The sequence below is a fragment of the Dreissena polymorpha genome, chromosome 5 (assembly GCF_020536995.1).
Source record: "Dreissena polymorpha isolate Duluth1 chromosome 5, UMN_Dpol_1.0, whole genome shotgun sequence".
In the NCBI taxonomy this organism is placed as follows: domain Eukaryota; kingdom Metazoa; phylum Mollusca; class Bivalvia; order Myida; family Dreissenidae; genus Dreissena; species Dreissena polymorpha.
In genome coordinates, this window is record NC_068359.1 from 45,668,995 (window position 1) to 45,694,297 (window position 25,303).

A 25,303-nucleotide genomic window follows, 5' to 3' on the forward strand; every position below is an offset into this window, starting at 1 on the left:
GAAATATACTTGTACAAAAATTAAATTGTTACCGGATAAAATGTGTACGGGTATGACGAAAACTTACCCGTAGGTATTGTTTTCACTTCGTACTCGCAATAAGTAATTTATTGCTCACCATTTGCATTGAACTTCTCATTTGAAATCATTGTTGTTTGAATAGCTGTTTGCGGTAAAAAGGTGTGATGATGGAGCCCGACGTTTCATGCTAATTGAAGTTGACACAGGGGGGCACTTAGCCGTCCCTTGAATTATTGTGTAAGGGGGGAGGGGGGGGCAGATCTCCGCCTACTTAAATCTGACAGGGGGCAGTTCTCCGCCCCTACAGATTTGATGGGCAGTTCTCCGCCCCTACAGATTTGATGGGAGGGCAGTTCTCCGCCCCCTTTAAAATAAGGGGGCAGTTCTCCGGGGGGGGGGGGCGCCTATCCGAATACCCTATTGTATTTTCGCCGAAGATTTTGCAAGTTAACATAGTGTGCTACCGTAGTAAAGTGGAATGGCAGTTGGAAATAAACGTTTTGCGAAATCATAACAAGAACTATCTTTTCTTTTAAGATACAAGTCTTTGATATTAATTGGTTTTTGTTGTTGAAAACAATCGTCAAGAAAATAAACGTTTTGCGAAATCATAACAAGAACTATCTTTTCTTTTAAGATATACGTCTTTGATGTTAATTGGTTTTTGTTGTTGAAAACAATCGTCTATAAACAATTCAAAGTGCAAAAGGCAATGACTAATGACCCAGTTATTTATCTGAACAAGTCTTAGTCACATTACATCCACTGCGAGAATGTCAATACCCAACGAAGACTTATATCTTTGGAAACAAGCTCGGAGATAGACACAATTAAATGCTGTGTGTCATTCGGTTGATCATTCGAGATTTTAGTTAAAAATTGGTTTAGCCACTCGACAAGGTCAATTATGTTATATAGGGTTTGCCGATCAACATAATACATCGGTTTATGAGCTTTATGTCGCATTTTGCCTTTTTTTCCAATCTTGATTTTAATGTGCAAATGAAAAGTTTACAATTAATACGTTTCTTTGAAGATCTTACTTCATTTTTGCGAACTTGCAGTTAAACTTAATTAGGCTCCGATGTTGACTTTTCGACAATATTACCGTAAGTTACTCCAAAGAAAGAACTTAGGTTACTCTAACTTGTCTAAGCCCAAAGTCGGTATCGGCACGTAATTATCCCCCGCCATAGGCCAATTGTTTTGGCGTTGTCCGTCCGTCTTTCCGTCCGTCCGTCCGTTGGAGCTATATCTTGGAAGTGCTTTGGCGGATTTCATTGAAACTTGGTATGAGTATATATATGGATAATAGGATGATGCACGCCAAATGGCATTGTACTCCATCTGATAATAACGGAGCTATGGCCCTTTGAAGCTTGAAAAAAAAACTTTTTTGTGTGTCCAGAGTCATACATTGGAAGTGCTATGGCGGATTTCATTGAAACTTGGTATGAGTGTCCAGAAGCATATTGGCGGGGGATATCAATTCAACGAATTTGCTTGTTTGGTTAAGTATTGTGCACGTTATGTAGCAGTGACCATTATTACGGACTTGTCGAAAAGTCAAAGTCAAGCCTAATTAAGTTTTTCTACCACTTTGCAAAATTGTAGTAAGGTCTGCAAAGAAACGTATAAACTGTAAAGTTTTGCATTTACGGAAATGGATTAGCGCGAAAAAATGCACCGCGTTCTCGTTTTGTCATTTAAATGCGTTGTAAATCTATTGACTCACCGTTCGAGGCGTGCATTTGACAGGGATAAGATATGGAGAAGGCAAAATAAAGGTCGACACGCAGCCCACTCTCCTGCTCTTTTATATTATTTTTTTTTTGAGTAATCGTCCACATGTAGTTAATTGACGATTTTCAATAAAATTGCGTTTTAGTTTATTTTTAGTACAGTTATTAGCTCATATCAGATGGGACCTTAACCCGATCCGGTCCCATTTTATAAGTAGGATGCAACGTTAACGGAGCCATGGAGGTTGATTACAGGCACATTAAACACATTAGAGAGGCAGAAGATTTTATGTTTTCATTAATGAGTAGAAAACCGATTCAAATACAAGCACCCATGCCTAATTTGTCTTTGTTAAATTATTTATTAAAAACATTGGTTAGACTAATAAGGATGATTACGACGACTTCGACGACGACGATGATGATGATGATGATGATGAGATGATGTTGAACAACGGGTTTTCAAAATTTGACATCGCTATCATGCTTTTAGTGCGTAGGGTTTTCTGCCAAGATGGCCTCTTTCGCAAGTGGAATGGCACCATTTAAATGATGTTCCAAATTTTGTCGAGCCTAAAGAAACTTATTTACATAATGCGTGAGTCACTGGTCTTCGCATGCACCTTTCATATTTCGATTTAAAGTCTGCTCGACAGTATCCCAGAATGCTATTCGTACATTCAAGTACCGTCAACCAGATTGACCAAAAAAAAAAGAAGTTTTAAAATACTGTATGTTTTTACAATTATTAGTTTAAATTGATTAAAATATCACGACTAGTATATTACATTACTTGAAAAAAGTTTATATTATCAGTATATTCGGTAATACAATTTCGCGATGTGAAATCGAAAGTACGTCGCGAAAATAGGTGACATAACGATATACACACTATATATATATATATATATATATATATATATATATATATATATATATATATATATATATATATATATATATATATGCAATTCACTACGCATACACAATTTGCATCTGGGTTTACCACGTGACGATGTTGATCAATCTACTTGCGTTATTTATAGTAAACTGGTAGTGGTACCCAGTAAAATTTTAACCGAATATACTGAAAATATGAAAACTTAACAACTTTTTTTCAAGTCATGTAATATACCAGTCGCGATATTTTAATCAATATAAACTAATAATTGTTATAAAATACGGTGTTTTAAAACTTTTCTTTTTTTCGTCAATCTGGTTGACGGTTCCTTTAACAGAAGAAGAATCTGCACGCAGAAGAAAAGAACACAACTTACCGGTACAGATAATTTACATAATTGCTTGCTGGAACAATATATCACAAGCATTGTATTTATATTCCAACATTAGTAGTTGAAGAAGAGCGGACATACGTCAATACGGCATATGCTGAACTTCGATCGATAGAAAATACTCTTTTGGCAATTTTGCAAAATTTCTACAAGAAAAATTTCGATTGTTGCCGAGCCGAAATCCAAAATGTTCATGTTTCATAATGATAGTTAGAAACACTTTGTTTAAAACAAGAAATATCTTTAAAAAAAAAGATATACGCCGTTGTTTGTGGTTGGTGAAAGGTATACAGAGTTTAATGAATGAAATCAAAGACAGCATATGTCTTCGTCTGTGCAGTTCTTAGCTGCATTTCACGCAGTACGGGATGTGCCGCGTAGTTTTCGCGGTTTATTTTACATTATTACATATTTCTGATCATATATCTATAGATACAAAAAAGAGAATGGAAGTGAAATTAAAACATGTTATTCAACCGGCCACACACAAAGTATCCGCGCGTTCTTCGGACAAACCTTTTTAGTGGTGTGTCGGGCATTGCTATTTGATTCGATTATTGACAGTATCGGGAATCATCTTGCTCATGCTCAAAACTTTGGTCAATATGGTAGAATAATTCTTGTTAAATTAATCAAAAATAATATATATCATGGTTTTGTTGAAAACACATTAAGAATCTATTATCGAGATACCATAATTACATCGGCGATTATCTTCATTGGCGTCGCTCTAGAGAGCGGCGACTAGTATGTAGGTCACATAACCCCAAACCGGAACTCCTGTTTACAGGGTTACATGCAGTCAGTTTGATATATAGCACACATTGTTAAGTGAATGCTGCCTAGGATTTGTAAACAGAATGCAAATGGTACACTTTGGTATTAATATGAAGGTATATTTGTAAGCAATAAGAAAAAGAGCCATTTTTGTGCTCTACTTTTTCTGTTGATGGTTCCCGGCTTTGAAAGAAGGTCATACTATTTGACTAAAAATGGTCGCCTCCACATGTGTCAAACTGGTGTGCCTATTCTAAGTTAAATATTTTGAGTTACAACTCATAGAATTTGATGGCATCCATTTTTTCAAAAGATTATGCATTTATCTTTCCAATGATGTATGATGATATAGTGGGTCATTGCTTAATCATGGTAAAAATTGATATCGAACTTCAACTATTTTATATGTAATATAGAAGGAAATTAATTGCGCATGCGTAACCTGTAATGCATTTTTTTCGCTTATGGGAGTAGTTATTTTACGGATCAATGTATATATTTTTGTTTTAAGAATATCTTTCATAATGGTGATGTTTTGTGTAAATTAGTGTAAATAAGTACTGCATTTGTGCCTATTACATTTATTACAACATTTATTGCCAATAAGGCAAAGCTAATTGTTTTAATTAATGACTGATCCACAACTGATCACAGGGGAAAGATCACAGGGACTGGGCAAATACGCGAAACTTTCTGGTTTTGTATAAAAATAAAACATATTCAAAATATATTTATTTTGTGGTTTTCTAATTTGCTAATTTAGTGGAAAATCGATGTAGTACGATATTTGACGACCTATCGCGCAAGCAAGTTTATTGGAAGGCGTAGTGGTACGAAAACGTACAATATATTAGTTTATTAATAGACATATAATAACGATCGCTATACACAACTTCACCAAATAGCAGTACATAAATGATGTCAGCCGGAATAACTCAGTTGGGTGAGCGTTAGACTGAAGTTTTTTACGCATTAATCATATAAAGGCCCCCGGTTCAATCCCGGGTTCCGGCACGAACGGAACAGTTCGGCTGCTGACATTTTTTCAGTCAGGTTAATAAATATAATAAAGCTTTATTTTATGTAGACATTTTAAAATCCATTTTACTACAAGTGGACAATTTTAATAAAATTAATGGATGTCGCGTGGTGACAACGTTAATTAAAATTTCTTACATACTTAAATATCTTATAAAAAATACACTTGTTTTTATATTAACAATTAAATGCAAATACCACATCTAATATCCATGTATTTTTATGGTTGTCTATCAAAGGCCCTAAGTACTATCCCTACCACATATAGAGCGCGAAGCGCGACACGTATTATTGATTGTAACAATGAGTTGCGATAAAGGAAGCAGCCGCTTATCAAGGAGGAGCTGTGTCCCAGCAACCCGTTTCCCTAGAGTCAAGCACTCCTCGGAGTTTTTTTTTAAGATCCACATTTAGAGCGCGAAGCGCGACACGTATTACTATCCAGGTGGTATGGGCCCTTTAGCATTATCCGACCATTACGTCCATAGTTATCTTCCTTAGAATTTGAGAAATTTTGAAATCGTTGTTCGAAGTCCAAAATTTTCATCCGATTCCCAAACTTGCACAGGTTTTTTTTATCAATGAGGACCCAACCCAAACGCTATAGGAGCAATATCGGACCATAAGTACAGAATTATGTCTCTTTGAATTTAAAAATAAAAGTGAAAAACTGCTTGGTTAGGTGATTATGTCAACATTTTTCATCAGATTCTTTCCAAACTTACAGTGTCTTGTGAAATGCAGCTTCTTCATGCAATTTACAGTTTTCCTTCATTTTTTTTCAAACTTTTTCAGTGTTTTCATATCAATGAGTACTCAACCCCTATCGTAAATGAGCAACGTACGCATATGTTCAGAATCATCTCCCCATTGAAGTTGAGAAAAATATGAACTTACACTTACACGATGAGGCAGATTTTTTAAACCCTACACAGTTCTGTTCCATTAATGAAAACTGCACACGGATGCCAGTAAAAAAGAAAACCAATGTAAATAAAATGAACTATGAAATATTTGGGGGTTACAACACTAAATCATAGATAATGGTTATTTGGGGGTTATAACACAACATCATAAATAATGGTTATTTGGGGGTTATAACACAAACTTATAGATAATGGTTTACCAGTATCTTTTTCTATTTTGTGTAATATAATCGGCCAATATATTAATATTTACATTAAAAAAAAATATCGTTCCATGTAACTTCATTGAGTGTCTTTTACGCTGAAATTCATGACGCCCTTTGATACTTTGCATCAATACTTATCATGTTTAACATCTGGTCTAAATAAAATTCCAGTTCACCTAGTTTACGCGATACCGTCTATATTTATATAACGATCCCTGTACTGACCGCGAACTGACCCTTGATATGACGGGCTCCTGATACCTTGCGGCTTGGAAGTCAATGCATTAAAGTGAGGTCGCGATTCCACCACTGGAACCACGGCTTGTTTAAAACTTCATACCTTTACATGTTTTATGTTCAATTTCGAAAATAATTAAAATGGTTTGGCCAAAACTAATATCAGGATATCGAAAAACGATAATTTTACGGACTTAAATATACTAGTACACAGACAGGAATATGGAAGTAATTACTAAATATGAGAACATAGCCTTTAAGTACAAACGCTTTGGCGCTGGCAATCTTCTGAAAATAAAAGGTGCACGCACAAACTGTATTGATGTCAAGAGTTAAGTGTAAAACTGTTCTATCTATCAAGCCTTTTCATTAGAGATAAAATTGTTTCATGCTGAACACGCAGTAAAACAGTGTTACAAAGACGCGGGCATGTATTTCCAATGCTCTGGTGGTATGCTCAAATCAGCCAATGGAATAAATTAAGTGTATTCATTCATGTTTATTTGGATTCTATTGGACACTTACAAAGGTCAGGTAAGGTGAAAAGCTGGGTTATACAGCTATGCCGAAAAAATGAGTGCAACACGCGAGAGGACATCCATTTATAATAAAAAACGGTTTACTGATAGATCTTTGCGTGTGTGTTTTTCGGCCTAGCTGTTTAACCCAACTTTTCAACTTAAATGACTTTTTACACAACGCCAGCAGACCCGCATGAAAACACTTCATTTATTCCATTGGTTGATTTGAGCATAATCACCCAGAACATTGCAACATGACAGCGTATTTTTAGTATTTGTTGTAACAATCAGAGTAGGGATATGCGGACACATATGGACCCAGTTACAATTACGGATTACCGTTAAATTCCACCTCCAACTTTCTGGGTCAGAGCTGGGTCAGTAAATAGTCAGGGTAAGACGAATGCACTATTACTATTAATAAAAGTTTTATGTTGATAACATAGTATAGCTTTTAAGATATCAAATTAAACGAATTTTTCGAAAAGAAATGAATGAAAAACCATCAGTTAATGTCATTTGTCTTGTATAGTGTGTATTGTGAGGTAAAACTACCGAAATAGTAATGTCCACACATGTGTAACGAAGGCAAACCAGAATAGGCTACCGATATTTGCCAGTTTGTTATAACCACACAATGTGATTAAATTTTCTATCGCAAAGTATTGTGGTTTGATGTCACTTAATAAAACGCAATGAGATTTTCAAAGATCCGCTTGATGCGAAAATGGGTCTTATGCAATATGCTGCCAGCATAGCTCTAGCCCAGCCTGCGCATCCGCGCTGTTTTGTCAGGATATGCATATTGATAGGCTACTCTGGAGATACCACGTAACGCTACGTGCATTTTTATAGCAGAAAACGTAGCCCCTGACTGCGCACGTGCATTTACCATAAGACCAATTTTCTCATGACGCGGATGTAAAAGTTTTATTTCAATGTGTGGAAGAAACTGCGTCTTTATGTTTCGATGACGAACATATAATTAAATTCATAATAAAACATGGGATGACACATATGATATGATCTCACGAAATACAACAGAAACCTATACAAGTTTGCAGGGCCGTACCCAGGATTTTTTTACTGGGGGGCCCAACCGGGGAGGGTTTGGGAGGGGTCCCCCTCCCTATATATATACTTTTTTAATTTGGCACTTTGCAATGTGAATTTTAATGCTTATAAAAAACGTATTTTGTGATATGAATTAATGGAATATAACAAGTAAATCAGCACAGTTCGGAAGTCTTAAGCTTTAAACATTGGTGTGACTTCACAACAATATTAAAAGCTTTAGATTTCCGAAACGTACAGGTTTAAACTGACGATTATCCACATCAACTCTCGTATTGCTTCCACCATTTTTTTCACAAATCAATAACGTCACAGGTTTTTTTAAATCTGATTTTGTTGGTAAGACCTTGCCATTTTTGAGGGAAAAAAATGCGCGAAACGCCTAATTTTTGGGGGAAATAATGAATGTCTTAAATAATCAATTTTACATAGTTTACTGTTTTCAAACAAATTCAAGGAAAGAGATAATTTAATTATACAATATTTTTCTACACTGGATCAGGTTAACTTATATAATGAGATCGATTTGTTGTTTCAATTTTCATTTTTTTACCAATGAGCCATTAATACCGGTAGGTTTATATTACTCAATTCTAGGTACTCAATTATATTAAATACTGAATTCTGCCAAATTGTTATCTATTGCTCGGCAAATTTATGAATCTGTGTTTCTTTTAAACAAACATGTTAACTATCTCATCGTAGTCTTTTTCAGTGATTTCCTTTCAAAAATTATAAATACTAAGTTTAATACCTTTGTCAGTGTTTTTGTTCCGGTTCAAATGCAGGGCCCTATTCTCAATGCAAAAAGTATATATTGGGACCTAAAAACTTCCAATAAAATGTTTCAATTTTTTTTTAACTTTTAGAATGGAAAAATACGTCTAGGGCCTTCTCAAAGAAGGAAAATAACTTGCGTCGGCAATTATCAGACCATAGTCTACGAACTCCTGTTGCAGTTGCTTCCATTCGCTGCACGTATCAAAATGCATGTTATATCAACTATCGATAGATGAAGCATTCATGATCACATTTGGGGACTGATCGGGGATGTGTGTACAAGGCGATAAGAAAACATTGCCTAGAGGCTTATCTTGATTGGCGAGCGTTAATCCCCTTGTTTATCAGGGACAATAAAACATAGCAGCTCTTTTGTTTTGAGAGAAAGTGTACTGTGGGCCCTTGCACGAGAGAAAAAATTGCAGTGGGCCGATAATTAAAAAAATCCTAGTTCGACAGCCAGCTGGGGGGGCCCGGGCCCCTGGGCCCATGGCCTGGATACGGGCCTGGTTTGTATAGGTCCCTGCATACAATTTGTATCTATGAACACAACAATACTTAAACCGTTGTTTAAAAATCTAATAACTTAGAAACGTCAATTTTCTACCTGCATTTTTAAGTCAAGATATAAACCGAATATATTTTTAAAGATCTTTCTTGTTCCCCATATTTTCTTTCGGCTCAATATTAAAACTTTGTTTTTTTACTTTGGTGTGAAAAATAATACTCTTCAATAGTGTTGAAAAAGTCCAAACTCATTAATTTACTTTTTTTCACGAGTTTCAAGCCATTTTATTGATTGGAATAGGAATGCTTACTCATTAAGTGAGTATATGAAATTGCGTTTGCCAAACATCTATCACTTCATGTTGATGTGAAGAGAAACCGATGCATGGATGATTGGAATGAAACGTACCCTTGTTTATTCGTACCAAATTATGACGACCAACGGAGCGACTGTAGCGAACTTTTACACTTGCACTAAAATCAATAATTATCAATCTTAATATTTGTTGGTATTTATTATACTGCATAATGTATTAATATCTGACAGGAACCATTTCTTGAAATAGTTGTAACACTTCATTTTGTGGTCTCGCTCTCAAACATAACATTTTCTAACTCGTCTTACTTCAAAATGTTAAATGTATGTCATTCTTGTTAAAAAAAAAAATATATTTAACATTTTGGTGACAAAGGTGATTATGAATTATCCCAAACATTAATAGTTCAACCAACATCATACAGATTTTAGTAATTGGTACCAGCACCATTCGTATTTGGAAAAAGTGATTACTTTTTTAAACAACATTGGGTATTTTATTAGTTCAAACAATAAGCAGGGCTCGACAAATCCACTCCCCGCTCGTAATTACGAGTAGAAATTGGCTCCGGACCAGTGAATATTCCAGCAGCGCTCATCCTGCAGGGCGACGGCATTTCTGGCAGAAAAGATTAAAATTTCAAATTTTAATACATCTTTACCAAACAAAACAACGTTTTATCGGCGATTAAAAATTAAGTGGATGTTGATTATTGCACACTGCGCTAAAATAAGTCCATTTCCCGTAACGCGCCTATACCGGTATGTTCCGTGATTGTTTCCTATACAGTACGGTATACGGTCTCTTAATACTGCTAAAAAAATCGTCTAAATTCTTCACATCTTTAGATTTAAAGAGTGGCTAAATACAATAAAACATAAAATTTTCTGATTATTTGCATTTTTACAATAAATTGCAGGGCAAGTACATATTTCAGCAGGGCAAGTGAAAATTCTAAGCTACTCGCCCTGCAGGGCAAATTGCTGGAAAAAAATATATCGACCCCTGAATTAGGATATTTTAAAATACATTAACTCTGAAACAATTTTTACCATTAATTTCTTCACTCATTTTTTTAAGGTATTTAATCGAAACTTAAACCAGAAACAAAGTAAATGTTTTATTGACTTGTTTTAGTTGAAGATAAGAAAAAGATTTGATTTAATTGGGACAGCAGATTTTACCGCTCATAATGGAGGAATGGTATCATTCTTCATGGTAAGATTTACTTAAGAGGAACATGCCCTTTCAAATAATAATAAATAAAAAGCTGTCTTGTTTTTGCAGAAATGAAGCTTTTTTGTTATTTTGAAACTTGAGAGACGTGCTAGAATGTGTTAAGGTGCAGCCACTTTTTTCCTTCTTTATAAAGTACCGGAAAATGGCACTTTCCCAATTAGAAAAAACCACAAATTTCCCAATTGCTGTGAAAAAGTCCCAATTGAAGCTTTGGTAAGATTTACTTAAGAGGAACAAGCCCTTTCAAATAATAATAAATAAAAAGCTGTCTTTTTTTTGCAGAAATGAAGCTTTTTTGTTATTTTGAAACTTGAGAGACGTGCTAGAATGTGTTGAGGTGCAGCCACTTTTTTCCTTCTTTATAAAGTACCGGAAAATGGCACTTTCCCAATTAGAAAAAACTACAAATTTCCCAATTGCTGTGAAAAAGTACCAATTGAAGGTTTAATTTTTTTTTTTAATAAAGAACATTTAGTTTCCGTATGCAGCTCTATGGCTTGAACCTGAGTAAATATAATATTGACAGCTTGGCAACATTAAGTTATCAATTTTATAGTATTTTGGTGCAAAAAATCAAATACACTAATTTCTGAATGTGAAGACTTCACGACCCGAATTTTCCCAATTTCAGGGTTTTTCGCGCACAATTTTCCCAATTGGACTGGTACCGGTACTTTTCCCAATTGAGCAAAAAAATCGCTATGGTGTTACGGGAAATTGTTAAGTTCATTTACTTGACTGTAATCAAGCTGTGAGAATGTATGAAGTGAACTTTTATCATTTGCAACTTTCTTTGTATGTGTGGCTGTGCCTAACATGTTTAGCACATGGTTTGTTGAAAATGCAATTGCAACAATCAATACCTGTACCTAGCATTCTAGAGAATAGAGGGAAACAAAATAAGACCTTTTGTTTTATTGAATGATCATGCCAACAGAGAAATTGCAGATTTATTAGTGACAAAAAACCCATGTATTTAAATGGTTTATAATGTGTGATTGTAGCTTTTGTCATTTAATAAATATTTACCTTCTATTTGGATATTACCTGCAATGCTTTAAAGTAGTATGTATTAATTTAAAACTGTTATATTTTCCCCCAGAAACATTTTTGATGTGTTTTTACATATGAATTATAAATTTCATTACTAAAATACTTGTAGATTCTGATTAAAAAAATTAGCGTCTGGGAGTGTTTTATTGTGTCAACAGACTTAATCCTATTCTCCATATAGCCATGTCAGAAGAGTACAGTCGCGCGGCCCTGCAGATCTGCATGGCTCAGATCTGTCAGCACCTGGGCTGGAACTCCATCCTATCGACACCACTGGAGCTGCTGACTGACGTGCTGGAGCGCTACCTGCTGCAGGTCGCCAAGACAACGCACAGATACGCTGAACAGTGTGAGTGCTCAATGCTTTTTTTCGTCGGAATTGTAATTCTGCCCAATCATTCTCAATCTCATAAAACCATGTATTTTTTCTCAATTGACTGCCAAATTCAAGATTTCAAAAAAAATAAAAATAATTTAAGATTAAAAAAAAAGAAATTGCAGCATTTAGTTAATTTCTGTATTAAGCTCTATAATTATAAAGTTGCACCTGAGTAAATATAATATTAAAAGCAATTTTATTTTTCCTCTTAAAGTATTTGTTAGAAAATAAAATGCAACAACAATTTCCAATTTTAGTGACATCTTCAATTTGTGGATGTCTTATCTAATAGCATTGCGTAACATAGTACTCGCAGTTAATCATGATGTCTGAACTCTTCATAATTATTATTGTAAAGAAAAACTTTTCTGAATAACAATACTAATATTTTGTTTTATAAATTGACTATAGTATATTATGTCCAAGTGGTGAGATCATTTATTGTTTTATGTATTGACTAAAGTATATTATGTCCAAGTTGGGAGATTATATTTTGTTTTACATATCGACTATAGTATATTATGTCCAAGTTGGGAGATTATATTTTGTTTTACATATTGACTATAGTATATTATGTTCCAGTTTGGAGAATATATTTTGTTTTACATATTGACTATAGTATATTATGTTCCAGTTTGGAGAATATATTTTGTTTAATGTATTGACTATAGTATATGATGTTTCAGTTGGTCGGACCGAGCCTCGGTTGGAGGATGTGTTTGTTGCTTTTGAACACATGGGTATCGAGGTATCAGAGCTGGACGACTACATGAAGGTACACGGCTGTTCATACTACACAACTGTTTTCTTCACCACTTTGTACACGGGGACAGTGCCCTTCATATTGAAAAAGATGTGTGGTTTAGTAGACTCAAATTGGGAAAATTGTAATTTCATATAGTAGTCGGATTGTCCAACCGTTTCCGGTCCGGCATTCCGTTTTCCGAAGGTTTTTTACGCAAAGCTTTCAGATATTGAGCTGATTTTTGATAGGTGAGTCTACCTATATGACTTACATATGAAGTATGAAGTATCAGTTTCATTCCAGTTCATTGATTTTTAGCGAAGTTATGGGATTTGTATGTGAGTTTACCTACATAACTTACAGATGAAGTGTTAGTTAATTCCAGTCCATTAAATTTTTGGCACAGTATTGGCCTTTGTCTTAGACATTTTTTCTAAAAAGCTGTTGTGCCGTTTCAAAGCGCAGTAGGTTTAGTAATTTGGGAAAAATATAAACTACATGTACAGTAGAATTGCAATAACTCGAGCTGACGATTTCTCAAAAACTGGCGATTACTCGAGCATTAAAGAAAGTCCCTAGCATTTTCCTTTAATGTCTATATAAAAATACCCGCGATAACTCAAACATGCGATTTTCGATAACTCGAGGTCGTGTGCCGGTCCCTGAAAGGCATTCCACACCTAATTAACTGGAAATTATTCGAGGACGCTTTCTCGTCTGGTGGGTGCTAAAAATATTTGAGTTGTGAAAACAGCGCAATCAAGCAGACAAAAGACGCTCGATTAGGTGTGAAGGTAGTTGCAGTTTGAGAAACACTGCAAATTGTCATTCTTTGAGAAGCAGATCAAAGCTAAACAGTTTTAATGATAATTAAATAATTACCAGCAATCGATAATTATCGCGAAGCGTCTTCCGCCATCAGTTCCGGGAAGCTAATGGGTTGCGACAATCTTTAATCCTTGACTTTGCGCAACACAAGTCTGACTAATGTACATAAAATGCAAAGTGTGTAGTTACTATGTTGTTTTTAGTGTGTGCTTTTTTATGCGCATGTACGTACCTTGTTTGCTTTTTTTAAATAATTATGCTACATGTACTGTGAGTATTGATGAGATATTTTTGATTATATATATGTTTTGTGTGTATGTTGAAATAATTAAATGAATTTACGATCATCTTAATTGGTTTGTTTATTATACTGTAACCTGAAGCGATTTTTACAAAGCCTTTTATTTCTCTAGCACCGTCTTAAATGTAAATAAAGCGTTTGCGGTCAGAATTAAGCACTATCAACCGAGACAGTGAAAACAAAATATACCATGGATTACTCGAAACCTGCGATTACTCGAGCATCGATGTCGGTCCCGTGCTTCCTCGAGTTATCGCAGTTTTACTGTATTTGAGATTGAATTGGGCAAAATATCACAGCTTAACAAATACAATGTTAAGATAATGAAATAGGAAGAAAGTGTTGGTTTCACAAATTGTGTAGAAATCTGACTCTTTCATAATGATGACATGTATATGTAAAGATGATTGAAAGATGGAATCAAATGAAATTAATAAAGATGGTTGAACATTTTGCCAACTGTAAAAATCGCAAAACTATTAAAAGAGACTTAGCCTGTTATGTACATATTGATCAATAGAAGTGATAATTCTGCAGTGATCATTTTTCATTTTAAACGAATGAGTTTTTGAAGTGCACATGTGCTGAAACAATGAGCTTTTTCCAAAACCAATAAGCTTTTCAAATTGTTAAGAAAAAACTTGAATGTTGAAAGATGGATTTAAGCTGGGCTGCTTGGATAGCAGCAATATGGTCTGATAAAGCAGCTTAAAATTCTGATTTTGGCAGCTTTGCTGCATGCCGTTTCTCATACCAGTGTCAGTGCATACGCCATAGTACATAAAGTCGCATTCTGTCAAATTTCAACCAACTATAAGTTGTTTGCCTCTAAGGCAAAAACTTGTTGGACATAGTACTAGCCTGGCTCTCGGATAATGCTTTAGGGGAATTATCAGCAATTCCAAATGCAGCCTTCAAAGTTAAATGATCTTGACTAGGTTTTAATTTCTTTTCGGGAGGCATTTTTAGCAATATGAAAGCGTATGGGAACGTTGCAATGGTTGTTTTATCAACCGAAGATTTCACGCACAAAGCAGAGAACAAGTAGGAATGCAAACATGAATGACGTAGTATAGTTATGGCGGTGTTACAGTAAAAATCACTAGAGCTGTAACGATTCGGTTCGATGCATTGAAAAACCGGTTCAACACCGCCGATTCGATTTCGATACCAATACGGCAAATTTCTATTCGATTCACTTCAATCCCGATTGATCTGCATTTTAAACCTAACTTTCCTAATTCGTCGTCTAAACTTTCTTGTCATTTGTAATACGTCTTGTGATTGGTCAATAGCAATATGACATCCAATGAATGAATGAATAACATGCTGAGCATTACATCAACAAGTTTTGTTCAATAAATTTGTTACAATGTTGCGTTTTAAAATTTTATTTTAAAAATTAAACACTTTAAATGAACAACTTAATAAGTTTATAACAAATACCAAACATATTAATTCATGCCCTAGACAAACCAAACATGAAATAGTTTCCAAAATAAGCAGGGAATAGTTTAATTTGAATCGAATCGAAAATAACTGTATCAGACCATTTGGTATCGAAATCGAATCGAATGATGGGTGAATCGTTTCAGCTCTAAAAATCACCCATTACACTCGATAAAATGCAGAAAAATACGGGTTGTGTTTACAAAATGATAAACAAGTATATTTCCAATTTTTTCTTTCTTGAGGAGCAATGCGCTTTTTTAGAAGCAGATTTTTTTGCCATATGCGCTTTTGGCAATTTGAATGCGCAAATAACGCAAAGCGCACATGAAAAATTATCACTGATTCTGATTATAATTACTGACAACAAACCTAAGGATCTTTAGTGTGATATTGAAATGTATGTAAGTGTTCAGGAAATGATCAACAAGGTGGAGAAGACTATCGTGTGTGGTAGATGTTTGAAAAACAGATCTTTTTTTACATGTTTTTCAGTCGGAAAAGTCGCCTTACACATACATATAACATTGTTTGTTTTTCAGTGTGCACTGTTTGATCTTTATTGTGACTGATACTGCTTTTGAATGAACAGATTATGTGATATGTGTTGTTATTATTTGATGCAATATGAAAGAATGTTATATACCGTAAATAAACTATAAAAATTTACTGAAAGTGTGTGTTTTTCCACATAAGGCTATGTAATTGACCTTCTGAAAGTAAAATTGTCAATTTCCCCTCTAAACCAGAGTCCTCTCTGAACCGAAATTTCCATTTGGTCCCGGGGGTGTCCGGTTTAGAGGGGTTCCACTGTAATAACAACTGACATAAGCAAGCAGTTTTGTCATTTAGTAGTTATTAAGTTTAAGCAAATCAACAATAACTTTTAATGCACCCAGTAGGGTGGCATATAGCAGTTGAACTGTCCGTCAGTCCGTTTGTCAGTCTGTCAGCCTGTGCGTCCGTCCGAAAACTTTACCATTGGCCATAACTTTTGCAATATTGAAGATAGCAACTTGATATTTGGCATGCATGTGTATCTCATGAAGCTGCACATTTTGAGTGGTGAAAGGTCAAGGTCATTCTTCAAGGTCCAAAGTAAAAAAATACAATCTTAGGGAAGTAATAAGCTTTAAAAGGGAGATAATTTTTAAACCTTCCAAATGATTATCATGTATGTTCACTCTCCACTGTCAGCATGTCGAGCCATTGCCATTCGCCAAGGAGGTCGTCTCGTATCCCGTACCTTGTGAAAATGACCTCAAGTTCCCCCACCCAGACAGCAAGGAGGTTCAGCAGAGGAAAGTGTTCGACTTCGTACCGGAGCATCTACCGTACATGCATCCAGAACTCACTGGTAAGTACCGGAACATCTACCGTACATGCATCCAGAGCTCACTGTTAAGTACCGGAACATCTACCGGACATGCATCCAGAACTCACTGGTAAGTACCGGAACATCTACCGTACATGCATCCAGAACTAATTGGTTAGTACCGGAACAACTACCGTACATGCATCCAGAACTCACTGGTAAGTACCGGAACATCTACCGTACATGCATCCAGAACTCACTGGTAAGTACCGGAACAACTACCGTACATGCATCCAAAACTCACTGGTAAGTACCGGAACAACTACCGTACATGCATCCAGAACTCACTGGTAAGTACCGGAACAACTACTGTACATGCATACAGAACTCACTGGTAAGTACCGGAACAACTACCGTACATGCATCCAGAACTCACTGGTTAAGCTGTTGTAGAATTGTCACTAATTCAACGCAGATCCAATATATTGAGGTCAGTTATTTCACGATGTCCAATATATTTTAAATCTCATTTTCTCAGGCATTTTATATGTCTGTCTATTTTCGGATTGTCATTTACGTACATAGCACGTGCCACTTTTGACAATACCCTCTTTTGCATTTACTTTGTAACGGTATTTTACATTATGTTTGCGAAGGTACTAGTCAAAGATCTGGATAGGACGGTTGAACTAACATTTCATAGGACCAAAAAAAATAAGGAAACTTTAGAATTTTAGGCAGTCATTTGGATAAAAATAGGTACAGGTACATTTTAGATTTGAAATTGTGTCTTGAATTTGATAAATAATGTAAACACTGAATGGTTACCTGAACAACCGCGAGTTAACTTAGACAAAATGGCCAACATTATAGAAGCTAACCATCGATGACCGAGACTATTTTGACTAGTAAACAGACAATTGCAGCGACTTACACTTTATTGGACTTTCTTCACTGGGCAGTACACTTACCGATCTCGGACGACGAACCTAAGGACGCTCAGAATGTGTTTTTTTAATTCTTTTCGGGTTATGCCCTCCGATGCATTGATGGCTTCCATGTTAGAAACCTTCATCCAAATGGAGAAAAATACAAACAAAAACAAGGTGTTGAACAATCATGTCCTTTCAGAGGAGGAAGAGGAGGAGTTGGGTGAGGTGTCGATTCCCGGGAGCCCGGAGAGATTGAAGGCCATAGAGCCAGTGGGCCCCTCTGCAGAGCTGAGTCCCAGCCCTGCCTCTCAGCCTGGAGCCAGCCAGGGCGAGAAACGACCCGCACCCAGTCCCGGAGACTCTCCACTGCCCTTCAAGAGACCCAGGTATTGGGAGAATAATGTGAAGTTACAGCTTTGCTTTGGGAAGACGGGGCTTAAAGGGACCGTCAACCAGATTAACGAAAAAAAAGAAAAGTTCTAAAATACTGTATTTTTTTACAATTATTAGTTTATATTGATTAAAATATCATACTGGTATATTACATTACTTGAAAAAGTTTTCATATTTTCAGTATATTGGGTAATAAAATTTTACTGGGTATGTGTACCAGGTAACTACCGGTTAACTATAAATAACACAAGTAGATTGATCATCATTGTGACGTGGTAAACCCAGGAATGCAAATTGTGCATGCATAGTGAATTGTATGTATTATATATATAAAAATTTCAATCTGCTTGCATTATTTATAGTGTGTATGTCGTAATGTCCCCTATTTTCGCGATGTACTTTTGATTTCACATCGCAAAATTTTATTACCGAATATACTGAAAATGTGAACTTTTTTCAAGTAATATACCAGTCGTGATATTTTAATCAATATAAACTAATAATTGTACAAAAATACAGTATTTTAGAACTTTTCTTTTTTTCGTCAACCTGGTTGACGGTCCCTTTAATGCATGTGCGTCAAGCGTCCTCCAAGATTAGCACAGGCTTAGTAGGGTTAACACTTTCCGCTTTTATTGTAGTTTTCCTTTAAAAGAAGTCTCTTGTAAACAAAAATCCAGTCTAGGCTAAAAGCGTTGTCCCTGATATGCCTGTGCTTGAGAACTTCATGAGTAGTAAACTTTGTAAATGTTTATCAAAGAAGGAATAATTGTGTACCTTATTATATATATATATATCTCATGTAATTTTAAAAAAGAAGACGCAAGCATCAGAGAGTAATGCCGCATATTTCAACTGTGCTCTATATCATTTTATGATATTCTTGGAAGGTATTTTGATATGATACTGAAATATTTGTTTGTCATAGTGATAGGTCCTGTGTCTGATTAACCTTTTCACATTCAGTAGCAAAGTGAAAATGGCTGTATGCAATCAGCATTAAACAAGAAGGTTTTATCCTGTTTGCTACTCTTCATTATTTCAGGGTTGGAAATAAAGCCTTTAACTCTTTACCACTTAGATGCGTATTTTGAGGCATGTGTAGTCCCTAAGAAAGTTCAATTCAATTAAAGATCTTTCTTACTAGATTCAAGTTTTAAAGGCTTCATTTCCAACCCCATATACTGGTGAGCAGCAAACAGCATAAAACCTGAACAGTTTGCGAGGTACTCACAGGCTGTAATGGTTTTATGCTGTTTTCACATAGCCATTTTCACTTTGCTTCTGAGTGGAAAAGGGTTAAATCAAGGAAGAACGGTCTTAAATTTGAATTGATAAGGGAATTCAAACAGGTCATTATTTACTTCTTAGTGGTAAAGGGTTAAATTTGTGTCTGATTGCAGACTGACCACCTCCCAGCCCCTCCCTGAGGAAGCCTGTGCCTCACAGTACGAGATGAAGACCGTCGTCATGACAACGAGCGGGATCCTCTCCCCATTGGTCGAGGGACGGGGCCCAGACATAAAGAGGCCCCCAGTTGGGATCAAGCAAAACGTGATAATTGTTCGACAGAAAACTACCTCGTCGATGGCAGCCTCAGTTGGATTACCCGCAGTTAGGGCCCCTGGGGAGTCATCCATCATCAGGCTGGACTTCAATACGGATCCCACCAAGAAGGGCAAGATTGTGGAAGTGGACGATCACATTGATGTGGGGGTGCAAGAGTTTGACAGGGGTGATCCTGAGTATAAACCTGCGAAAAAGAAATTACAATTGCAGAAGAGGCTGGAAAAAGAGAAAAAGATCAAACGTGGACCAGGAAGACCAAAGTCCCCTGGCAGGGCAGGTGCACCGAATGTTATACACAATAAGGGAGCATTCGGTTTTAAAATCCCTAAAATTGGGGATAAAAAAGTACCACCTGTGGTTTTGAATTCTGACAATCCTCTTGATCTCTCTGCTAAAGCTACCCCTCCTGCTCCTAATATTAGTGTTGTGAAAGTGATAGATGTAAAGCCCGGGGAGTCAATAGTGCCTATAGAATATAAACCAGTAAAGACGATCAGTAAAGAACAAGAGGAAGACATAGAAGACACCATCGATTCAGTTATCTGTCAAAGTAAAGAAATGGCAGAGAAAGAAAGTACTGCGGAATCCCCAGTCCGCGAGTTTGTAGCGAAGTCTGAACCAGCGGCTGAGGAGTGGACCGTTACAGCTATCAGTGAAACCTACAGTGGTCCTGAGGATGATGATGATGATATAAGTGATCATAAGGAAGATGATGTGCCCAATACTGTCGAACCCGAAAATCCGACACTCCCTCCAGAAACACTGGCTCCTCATCTACGCATTCTGCAGCAGTTCAATCAGCAGCAAAAGTCTCCTCACATGCCCCGCCCAAGAGGGCGACCTAAGGGCAGCATGAGCGGCTTCTACAAGACACAAGGGACGAGAGGGATGCACTCTCCCCTGGGCAGAAAGCCCGGGCGCCCACCTGGTGTTGGTCGAAGCCCAACTGGAAGGAGTCCTGGTCGCCCGCCCTTGTCCACTCGTAGTCCAGGTCAGTATACAGGCTATTTACCAATGGCAAAAATTTACTTTTTTTTCACAAAAATCTTACCAAAATTTCCCCCAAAAAGATGCCAAACTTTTCCAATAAACTAAATCATTGGTTTATTGTGTTCATTATACAGCGATATAATTCTGTTGCACTTCATTTAATAAATGTAAAAATGCAGTTTAACATGCGCTCATAAACAATTGGAATACTTCTACTTACAAAAGTATTAATAATATTTAATTTTTAGTTCGGCTGTTTTCAGAGAAACCCGAGGTATTGTCATAGCCAGCTCGTCGTGTCGTGTTGTCCGCGTCGTGCTAAAACCTTTACATTTTGTCAAGGTTTTGGACATTGGCTCTAAAATCAAAGTGCTTCAACCTACAACTTAATATATGTAGCTGCACCTTGATGAGTTCTACATGCCACACCCATTTTTGGGTCTTTAGGTCAAAGGTCACTGTGACCTCTAAAACAAAAAAAACAACAAAAAATATTCTGACAAGCTTTCATTTATTCAAAACTGCACCCGCTGCAGAGCGTGGCACCCGTTATGCGGTGCTCTTGTTTCCAATTGCAAGGTTTATCATGCTGTTTTTCCCAATCCAAAAGGCATAGGCTGTACAATTTATTTTAAATTGATCACTTCAGGTCGACCACCACTCAGCCGTAGTCCAGGCCGGCCACCATTCCACCGTAGCCCAGGACGACCGCCCGCTAGCGGCAGGAGTCCGGGGAGACCTAAGGGCTCCTCAGGGCTTAGTCCTAAACCCAGAGGCCGTCCCAGAGGGTCGAAAAGTCCTCGAAGTAGGGGAGCGAGTCCCAGAGGTGGCCACAGTCCTAGGTCCTCCATATCTTTTGACACTCATGAACCAATGGACGCTACCTATACCACAGAAAATACTACAGGCTCGTTAAAGAATGACAATGAAGCCGAGGATTCTGGTGCGACATTGTTCTCATTTCCATCACGTTCACCTTCGCGTGAGGCGACGAGTAAGAAAGAGCCTGCGCAGTCGATACCGGACACTCCTAGGTCCCCATCTGCCTCCCTTGATGAGAAATCTTCGTCGCGGATGTCATCGAGCCCTGCGCCCACAGAGCCTGCGCTGTCAAGGGAGAACACTCCAGAAGTCTCTGACCATGAACAAGAGCCTGAACCAGTCCTGCGCAAGTCACCATCACCAAAAGGTATACTTCATAGATGGAGGTAAATTATTGTGCCTTGTACTGATTTCCTGTTATTTTTATGCCCCCGGATCGAATGATCGGGGTTATATTGTTTTTGGCCTGTCTGTCTGTCATTCTGTCTCTAAACTTTATCCTTGGTTAAACTTTTGCAATAAAGAATAACTTTTGCAATATTGAAGATAGCAACTTGATATTTGGTATGCATGTGTATCTCATGGAGCTGCACATTTTGAGTGGTGAAAGTGCAAGGTCATCCTTCAAGGTCAAAGGTCATTTTTTAGCTCATCTATTTTTTGAAAAAAAAAAAGAGCTATTGTCGTCGGCGTCCGGTTAAGTTTTGCATTTAGGTCCTCTTTTCTCATAAAGTATCAATGCTATTGCATTCAAACTTGGTACACTTACTTACTATCATTGGGGGACTGGGCAGGCAAAGTAAGATAACTCTGGATTGCATTTTGACAGAATTATGTGCCCTTTTTGTACTTACAAATATTGAAAATTTTGATTAAGTTTTGTGGTTAGGTCCATTTTATTCCTTAAGTATCAAAGCTATTGCTTTCATACTTGCAACACTTACTAACTATAATAAGGGGACTGTGCAGGCAAAGTTATGTAACTCTGACTGGCATTTTGACAGAATTATGTGCCCTTTTTATACTTAGAAAATTGAAAATTTGGTTAAGTTTTGTGTTTAGGTCTACTTTTTTCCTTAAGTATCAAAGCTATTGCTTTCTTACTTGCAACACTTACTAACTATCGAAAGGGGACTGTGCAGGCAAAGTTATGTAACTCTGACTGGCATTTTGACGGAATTATGGGCCCCTTTATACTTGAAAATTTGGTTAAGTGTTGTGTTTTGGTCAACTTTACCCCTAAAGTATCAGAGATATTGCTTTCATATTCGCAAACTATCATAAGGGGACAGTAAAGGACAAGTTGCATAACTCTGGTTGTCTTTTTTACGGAATTATGGGCCTTTTTTTACTTATTAACTTTGAATATATGGTTACATTTTGTGTTTAGATCCACTTTACTTCTAAAGTATCAAGGCTATTGCTTTCAAACTTTAAATACTTTCATGCTATCATGAGGGTAATGTACCTGGCAAGTTGAATTTTACCTTGACGTTTGAATGACCTTGACTCTCAAGGTCAAATTATTAAATTTTGCTAAAATTGCCATAACTTCTTTATTTATGTAAGATTTGATTGATACTTTGACAAAACAACTCTTACCTGACATACCACAATAGACTCCACCCAAACCATCCCCCACAATCCGGATCCCCCCCCCCCAGAATCCCCCCCATCAATCCCCCCCGCCCAATTTTTTTTAAAGATCATCCAATAAATGACCACCACACCCTCACACTATACCCCGCCCCCACCCCCCAAAAATATTTTTTATTTCCCCGGTAGGATGGCATATAGCAGTTGAACTGTCCGTCAGTGTGTCAGTATGTCAGTCAGTCTGTCCGTCCGTCCGAAAAAAACTTTAACATTGGCCATAACTTTCTACTATTAAAGATAGCAACCTGATATTTGGCATGCATGTGTATCTCATGGAGCTGCACATTTTGAGTGGTGAAAGGTCAAGGTCATCCTTCAAGGTCAAATGTCAAATTTATGGCGTCTGTCCATCCGAAAACTTTAACATTGGCCATAACTTATTCAATATTGAAGATAGCAACTTGATATTTGGCATGCATGTGTATCTCATGGAGCTGAACATTTTGAGTGGTGAAAGGTGAAGATGAAGGTCATCCTTCTAGGTCAAATGTCAAATATTTTGCGTCTGTCCGTCCGAAAACTTTAACATTTGCCATAACTTTTTTAATATTGAAGATAGCAACTTGATATTTGGCATTCATGTGTATCTCATGAAGCTGCACATTTTGAGTGGAAGTTCAAGGTCAAGGTCATCCTTCAAGGTAAAAAAAATCAACAAAAACAAAACAAAGTGGCATTCTCATGAAGCTGCACATTTTAAGTGGTGGAAGTTCAAGGTCAAGGTCATCCTTCAAGGTCAAAGTCATCCCTCAAGGTCAAAGAATAAATAAATTTCAAAGCGGCGTTCTCATGAAGCTGCACATTTTGAGTTGTGGAAGTTCAAGGTCAAGGTCATCCTTGAAGGTCAAAGGTAAAAAAATAAATAAATTTCAAAGCGGTGTTATCATGAAGCTGCACATTTTGAGTGGTGGAAGTTCAAGGTCAAGGTCATCCTTCAAGGTCAAGGTCATCCTTCAAGGTCAAAGGTCAAAAAATATATATTTCAAAGCGGCATTCTCATAAAGCTGCACATTTTGAGTGGTGGAAGTTCAAGGTCAAGGTCATCCTTCAAGGTCAAAGGTAAAAAACAACAAAATAATTATTTTTTCCAAACGGCACAATAGGGGGCATTGTGTTTCTGACGAACACATCTCTTTTTTTTCAAACATGGTTAAAAAACACAAATATTTATTTTTATTATTTTATTTTTGAAATACGGTCTAACAATCCCCCCCCCAAGAATCCCCCCCCCCCCAAATAAAAATAAATATTTTTATTGCATTTTTTTTTCATTTTTGGAAGATAATACAATAAATGACCACACCCCCACACTCTCCACTCCACCCCTCCCTCCTTTGTGATTGAAATTGAATAGGTCCCTACACCTTTAAAAAGAAAAATAGATGAGAGGTCTGCACCCGCAAGGCAGTGCTCTTGTTTCTAAAATAGCTGTCGTGCGGCTTCAAAGCGCAGTAGGGGGCATTGTGTTTCACAAACACGGCTCTTGTTTGATTATAATTCCCCTTATTTTCTAAAATGAATAACTTGAACATTTATGTTTTACCCTTGCAAATCAAGTACAAAAAGGATGTATAATTGAGTCAAGTTGGTTTTTTGGTCGGTTTACTGCATATCATGAAAGTTTATGGAGCAAACTTTTTTGACATTTTTAAAGCAATTAAATTGAAATTTGAATGTTGCCAATACAATGTCTAGATATAAACAAATATTAATAAATACTTTTCATCCACAAATTCTTAGGTTACTTTTCATTGAGCTTTGCTAATAAAAACCAGTGTGTTGCTTTGGTTAAAAAAAACAAAGTTTGATTTGGAATAAGTTGTAATGTATCTCTTGTCACTCACCACCATTGTAAATCATCACAAAAAGTAAAGATAAAAAGTATCGAAGTTCAAAATGTGATGTTAAAATCCATAGTATTAATTTCATATAGTCTAAATACACATGTTCTAGGTTCTTTGATTTAATTTAGACTGGGTTATAAACTTTCATTTTGATCACATGTGCCCATCTTTGTTCTCTTAGTATGTTGTGTACTGTACAATGGACATAAAAATGGTCTCAGAAAATTAACCAGCACACTTCAGATTTTAAGGGGTCATGGCCAAGTGGTCGCCTGCTAATTTATATCTCTGATACATGAATGCATTTTCTGTATTCTTTTTTTATTTCCCTGTTTTATTTGCTTCTTTGT

At 36.5% G+C, this 25,303-nt stretch overlaps 1 protein-coding gene across 1 annotated transcript in view; it reads left to right on the top strand.

Moving 5' to 3' along the window:
* Positions 1–9,329: 9,329 nt before the first annotated feature.
* LOC127880499 (transcription initiation factor TFIID subunit 3-like) overlaps positions 9,330–25,303 on the top strand; it is a 33,241-nt gene continuing 17,267 nt past the window's right edge. Inside the window, exons 1-7 of the mRNA XM_052427795.1 lie at positions 9,330–9,439; positions 11,912–12,079; positions 12,796–12,884; positions 16,630–16,789; positions 17,879–18,065; positions 19,476–20,632; positions 21,281–21,820. Coding sequence (XP_052283755.1) covers positions 11,914–12,079; positions 12,796–12,884; positions 16,630–16,789; positions 17,879–18,065; positions 19,476–20,632; positions 21,281–21,820 — 2,299 coding nt within the window. The 5' untranslated portion in view covers positions 9,330–9,439; positions 11,912–11,913. The remainder of the gene's footprint in view (positions 9,440–11,911; positions 12,080–12,795; positions 12,885–16,629; positions 16,790–17,878; positions 18,066–19,475; positions 20,633–21,280; positions 21,821–25,303) is intronic.